This window comes from Zingiber officinale, chromosome 2B, assembly GCF_018446385.1.
Source record: "Zingiber officinale cultivar Zhangliang chromosome 2B, Zo_v1.1, whole genome shotgun sequence".
Taxonomy (NCBI): Eukaryota; Viridiplantae; Streptophyta; class Magnoliopsida; order Zingiberales; family Zingiberaceae; genus Zingiber; species Zingiber officinale.
In genome coordinates this window covers 146,850,442-146,857,095 of record NC_055989.1, presented here as the reverse complement: position 1 = coordinate 146,857,095, position 6,654 = coordinate 146,850,442, and the positions used below count along the sequence as shown (strand labels likewise).

At 36.2% G+C, this 6,654-nt stretch overlaps 1 protein-coding gene across 3 annotated transcripts; it reads right to left on the bottom strand.

The window, feature by feature from the left end:
* Nucleotides 1-467: 467 nt before the first annotated feature.
* On the bottom strand, nucleotides 468-6,196 carry LOC122047693 (SPX domain-containing membrane protein OsI_21475-like). 3 transcript variants are annotated; one of them, XM_042609127.1, is made up of 11 exons: nucleotides 6,063-6,196; nucleotides 5,408-5,475; nucleotides 4,916-5,036; nucleotides 3,984-4,295; nucleotides 3,764-3,868; nucleotides 3,219-3,661; nucleotides 2,252-2,529; nucleotides 1,928-2,109; nucleotides 1,354-1,544; nucleotides 1,059-1,192; nucleotides 468-867 (listed from the first exon to the last, which is right to left on the bottom strand). In XM_042609127.1, exons 2-11 carry the CDS (start codon nucleotides 5,458-5,460, stop codon nucleotides 629-631), a joined length of 2,058 nt encoding a protein of 685 aa, XP_042465061.1. In that variant the 5' UTR covers nucleotides 5,461-5,475; nucleotides 6,063-6,196; the 3' UTR covers nucleotides 468-628. The 3 variants fall into 3 exon arrangements, with proteins under 3 accessions (XP_042465061.1, XP_042465062.1, XP_042465063.1); XM_042609128.1 differs by having other exon boundaries at nucleotides 6,033-6,189; XM_042609129.1 differs by lacking the exon at nucleotides 6,063-6,196 and adding an exon at nucleotides 5,730-5,993.
* Nucleotides 6,197-6,654: the final 458 nt, after the last annotated feature.

Below are 6,654 nucleotides of genomic sequence, written 5' to 3'. Positions count from 1 at the left end.
AGAAGTCAGGCTTAGGGGAAAAAAGAGCTACCCGAGGATTAGGATTAAGAAACGGGAATCAATTCTAAACCCATGTGTTTAATTGGGTTTTGGTCATTAAACACCCTATATTTCTATGATTCCATTTTCTTATTCTCAAACCCTTAAACCAAAAGTCATCTTAATTTTACAACTTTAATCGTGATTTGGTTCAATCGATCAAAAGGAATCAAGTGTATTTTAGTGTAGCTTCTACGATCTTCAACTCTGTTTTTTCATCTTCGACTCTGTTTTTTCATCCTTGTTCTTCTCTGCTTTCTTCTATTGTCTTCAGCTCTGTTTTCCTCGTACTTGTTCTTTTCGCTACCGCGTCCGAGATCGGAAAAAGCCAGGTACAAGCACAAAATACTCAGAATTTTCCATAAATAAATTGAAAATTTTATGTTAATACAACTAAAACTTACACTTCACAAATAGAATTACACATCTAAAAAGAACCATACACAATAATATGAGACATGGCGATCGAAACATCACTTACATTTTTTCCCTCCTACAATTTAAATAAATCGATCAAAAATTTCGACAAATTATACATAATCCGTACAGTGGACAAAGAGAGAAAGATCGCAAGTGATGACAATGCTCATCAATACATGGAGTTGTAGGTGAGGAGAGTAGCGGCAATGGAGCCTACACAGATTAGTAGAGAAGGAAGCAAGGTGACATTTAGGAGCCAGCTTTCGCCTAGGTAGCCTGCAAGTGTGATCGTGCCATCGGCTACGACTCGAGCCAGAGTCCCTGCTTCTGTCGATAGCAGACCGCCATTGTAAGTCCCCCGTGCGAGACGAGATGACATGACTTGAGAAAGGAGGGCTAAATTCACACCTGAAAAGCATGCATTTTGTTATGTGAAGTTTGAAACAAACCACAGTTCATTTTGACCTACTGCTAATGAACCTCAAGAAGCAAGCGATAGAAGAAATTCAAGTAATTCAACCTCAAGAATAACAAAACACCATAGAACTTCAAGAACTTGAGCATACTTTTTAAGTGTTTCGGTAAGCGAAATTAATTACCTTCTAGAACTTCAGCAGCCACAAATGTGATCAATGCCGAGCCGACATATTGTGGCACTGCATATGTACCAGTGACTTTGAAGCTTAGTAGTATTCCAAATAGCACCAATATTTCAGATCCTAACAAGATTTGCCTGCATAAAGAAGAAAAAGGCGAAACAAATTTTTTCGAGATCAGGAGACATTTTTGTGGCAGCCCTCGGTTAAGAGCGGCACTACAAAATACTAAGCTGTTAAACTATCTTCGACATTTCAATTGGTGCGAAGGGTAAGCATGATCTGTAACAAAGCACACCTTTCTTCAAACATGTTGCTGATGTAAGTCCCGACGATAGCGTTAATGGGAAGAACTGTAAGTCCCAGGACTGCCAAAAATATCGCCACTTGACCAGTCGACCATCCAAAGTAATAACCACTAACGACACTAGATTCTGACAGCAATATCTCCATTGAATATTTGAGCATGAAATATATCAGCAGCTGGACCTGTAACACTAACACAGTTGGAAGTTGCTTCACTAAATTGGACAACTTGGCCAACCACAGCACTTCAGAAAAAAAACGAAACTCCAGAACCAAACGAGAGAAACAATACTCCAGTCTATGATTCTTTGAGTGTTGAATGTATGAAGAAAGCATTCGATTCATCCTCTAGCAGACTGCATAATTTTTGAACCAACCATAACAACTACAAGTCTACAACATGTCAAATTCTCTCCTGATCTTCAAACTTATTGAATTGAATGGATTTTCCTGCCTTATCCAACGATTCTGATTCTTCGTATAGTTAAAAAAAAATACCCTAAATAAGAATGGGTGACACTTTCAAGATTTTTCTTTAACATTGATTAGAATGATGAAATCTTTACCTTTACTGATGGCGTAAGCAATCTATAGGCTGAAGCAATTGAAGTAGCTGGCTTGTGAGATTCTTCCGGCCCTTCTTCACTACCATTGCACTCTTCATCTTCATCATCATTTTGCTTCTGCTCCGAACCATTTAACAAAGGTTGCACAAGACCACTTTCTAATGCTTCAATGCCCACATGTCCTGGTTTCGAGCAAAAGATGGGCAGTGAATCAGTGATTAATATATCGTGTCTATTATCCAATAAACATACACGCATGGGAAGTTAAGGGATAGTCAATGAGACTAAATGGGAAAATTAAGATAACCTTAGTATATAACATACCAACATCATCGGTATTGCGAACTGGCTCCTTGAATGAGATCCACAACCAAATCAAGTATGCTAACCAAGCAAATGCCATAACCCACCCAGGTAAAGTATCTTGATTAATTGTTAACCGATATAACTTGAAATTCGTTTGAAGCAAACCAGCAAGAGCAGGGCCACATGCCATTCCAAGAGCACTAGCACTAACAAAACCTGCAGAAGCTTTCATGCGGATTTCATTTGGAACACAGTCACTGATGTATCGCCGGTTAACAGCCCTTGCAGACCCCATCCTGTATTCGAATACATTTGAAATATAAAAAAATGCAGCAACCAGAGTGTAAACTAAGCAAAATTCTTAGCTTTTGGTATAATCTTGTCCGGAATTCTATCGGTATGACCGCTGAATTCAAACAGATATCCTTCTCGAGCCCATATTTATTTCCAAAAAATGCAGAGAGAAAAAAGAAATAGGAGAAGAGATAGACAGTAGGTGATTGCTGAACATGGTTCAGCTCAGAGTCAAGGGAGAGAAATTTAATTATCTTGTCCTCGAGCTTACATCTGAAGATCATGCCAAATTGGTTGAGCACCATGTTTAGATGTGCATGCCAAGTATATTTATTTAAATGTATGAAACTTAGATAAGGTAAAATATGATCGCTAAAAAAAATCTAGAATTTCACAAATCTTCCAATTCCATTTCTAATTCACTGGTGAGGAGAAGTTACACATTGCTCAATGCTTCACGTAATTAGATTCTATAGTTTGGAGAGTTATGAATCTAATAGTATGGAAGGTATATAAGAGGAAGAGGGCAAAGAAAATATAGTCTTTAAAATTTCTGAGAAGCACAATAATTGTGGCATGACTTTGTTAAATGATAACAGAAAACTAATCGCAAATCTTCAAATGGTAATTACTAATTACTGGATCCACAGAATAATCACAAAAGTGAAATGAAACAAACAATTTGACTTACCCACACAAAAGGCGACCTATGAGAAGAATTGTCAAGGAATTGAGATCATAGGCCAACGCATAGAGAGTATTGCCCAAAAAGAGTACGATGCTGCTAAATACTAGAGGCCTGAAGTATGACTTGTTAGACCATGCACTAAAATAAACTGAAGAGAACACTTGTGCTACGGCCATAGAGCCAATAATGATCCCACAAACTGTTGCAGCAGCTCCAAGGCTCATCGAATAGTCATCAGCAGTTGGCACAATGATATAAGTGTTCACCATATAAAGAAAAGTATTGACCAAGTTCGAAAGAAGCGATACAAAATGATATCTTCTCTCATCAACTTGTTCCTCTCCTTCATGAATAAGTGCATGTTGCCCTAAAAACTTTAGGAAATTTGTAGAGTGAGTTAACTTGTCCACTGATTCTTGTATTAGGTAAATGACTGGGTCCTGCACCTGATGCCAATAAATAAATAAACTTACTAACTAACTAGGTCTTGAAATATCAAATATTTCTCATGATAAAATATATATATATGGCATTGATACTCATCGAACCATCATAGCTGTAGAGGGCTGATCATAAAGGGATGGGTAGCTTCCTTGGCGTTCTTGAATCTCAGCAAGATTGTGAGACAAGGCTCCTACAACAGCTGCTATTCCCTAGTTATTCAGAGTATATTTCCTTTTAACAGTAAATACTACAAGCAGAAGGAAGATGACAAGAACAGAAAGGGATGATTCCATGAACAGTTGAGAAAAAAGAGGGATGCATTACCACATGCTTAAAAACTTGTTGTAGCTGAGAATAAGGATGATTTGATCTAGTACTTATGTAATAATCAGTGAATTTGTAGCCAAAACGTTTATCGAATTTCTTCAGAATTTTACGAATCCCAGTAGCATTCATATCTACAAATCTGAGAAGCTTTAAAAGATCATGTCCAACTTCTATGTATGCTTCTCGCAGTTCAGACATCTTAGATATAACTGGCTGCTCAAGAAGTAATGTTCGCTCCTCTCCCAATTCTTGAATCCTGTGTGCAATAATTCCTTGTTGCTCCAGGAAGAAGAGCACAGTCTTCTCAATCTAGAGAAATAAAGAAGGAATCTAATACATCGATCAAGATCGTACACAAGATGTTCTTACATAGCAGATAGCAATAATAATAGGAAACAATTTTCTAAAATAAACAAACCGGGAAGAGGTTCCTGAACACAGTTCCATTAGAAAGAAAAGTTCTATTTCCTTCAAAGAAAAGTTCACAATTAACTACAGAAATTGATTTGAATCTTATCTTTATCATATGAAGTTTGGTAGATCTTACTGGACATCAGATGATGGCTAATTTTTAAGAATCTTAACCAAATCTGTCACTAACCAAATCATTGAACAATGCTGGGCGTCATTTGTACCAAAGACACACTGCCGATTAATATGAGCACTTAGAAACCGTATTTAAAGAACTTGCTTGGTAGTGTGCATAAGGAAAATCAACTTCAACAAATTCAACAAAATTTGTTGATTGCAAAATTAAACAGGAGCACATCGTAAGTTGAACTTGATCCTTAGGCATCCATAATATCTATGCCTTTAATGTCAACCCACATTAAAGTTATAAGTTCTAGCTATTATAGGCTGAACACAAATTCAAAGTAATCTTGCCCAAAATAAGCTAAAATAAAGAGAAAACCCGATGAAATCCACACTTGGTCATCTAGCGTCCTTGAAAATTCTTTCAGAACATGACAACGTTCTTTTCCTCCTTGTTCCATTTGTTGTACATATTGCTTGACTTTCTTCTTCATCAATTTGTAGTTGATATAATACCTGGAATAATAGTGAATGTAAATTGCCAGTACAAACCTCTAATGAAAAAAAAAATGTATAGTCAATGTAAAACATCAACCTATACGCTTAGCATCATGATACAATTTTAGAAGATCTAGCTAATATGAAAAACACGGCATAAACTGTTAGTTATTAACTAGGTATATTGATGAAAGTGAGACCTAAATATTTCAAGTCTACTATTAGATCTTATCCCAACTGGAATAGTAATTTTGAAAAAGCTACGATTCTGTCAACAGCAAAGGCGAACACAAGCAAGATGGTAGGATGTGCATAATCCAATAATTCAGAATATCTAGCCCCTGATATAAGCATTGAAACTAAAATAAAGTTTAGCAAAGAGTGCATACTTCTCCCATTCTTGAACTCGATTAGCCATCAATTTCTTCCCAAAGTTAACCATTTAGGCAATTAAAATCTGCATGAGATAGAGGAAGAATCAGGAAAAGGATGAAATATTTCCAATGTAAAATCAAGCAGGATGAAACAAATCAATAATCTTGGTGCAACAAGTTGAGGATGTACGATCCTTCCATATGAACATTAGTTGTAGTTTTTCTTCAAAGAGCTAGACTCCTTTTGAAAAAACAAGAGCATTGAAATCTCGAAAATGGTTCCTTTTATGAGTATTTAGTACATTGACATCGCAAATCCATGAAACAAGCTAAGTACCAGGAACTCAAAGTTTAAAATACAAAACCAGCTGATCCCAATACTGAAGGATGGGTGAAGAAGTGGAAAGGATCCTTCACGATTTACAGGATATGAAATATTCTGTCCCAGGTTGCAGACAAAGCAAAGCTGCTGATTTTGCATGACTTGAAGAACTCATTTTTTGAAAACTCTTACCGCAAAGAAACAAAACCGAAGAAATAAACAACAAACAAAAAAAAAGGTGATTTTGTCCTTTTTTCCTCAAAGCAACCGGCTATTACAGCCGACCGTCAATGAGGGATCGAGAACGACGGAAATTACCAAAAAGCTGCAAGGAGCCCGATGACTAACCGACCAAGCCACAGAAGAGAGAAGTCGGCGCCGAGGAAGATCACTCAGCAGGAGAGCGATGGATTGTTGGGGAAACAAAGCGGCGAGCAAATTCGAGCTTACAGAAGGCGGTGGTCGAGAAGCGAATCAAGGGATCTGTTATATAAGTGTGTGTGTGTGAGTGTGTGTATTTAAAGAAATTATTAATAATTTAAAATAAGAAGAAAAAAACAACTTGATCCCTATAATCTCCGTGTTTAGGAAACTTGCAAAACCCACCTCTAGTTTTTTTTTGTTGTAGGAATGTGCTATTGTTTATCAGCCACCATTACCAATTCCAGTTATGGTAAAATTCAAAATGGCAAATAAGTTTCTGTGAAATTTATAAGTCAAAGGTGCTATTTGGTAAAATTGACCGTTTTGTTTTTACCAATATAATCTTTAATATTTTTCCATTTTATTAATACGAATCTTGACCTTTTATAAATTAAATTTTGATAAAACTTAAAATTAAATTATATTAAAGTCCTTTTTCCTTGTTAAATTGAAAATAATTTTAAGGGTATGTTAGAAAGTATATTATTTTTGATCTTTTAGTTAAGATTAAGTGCAA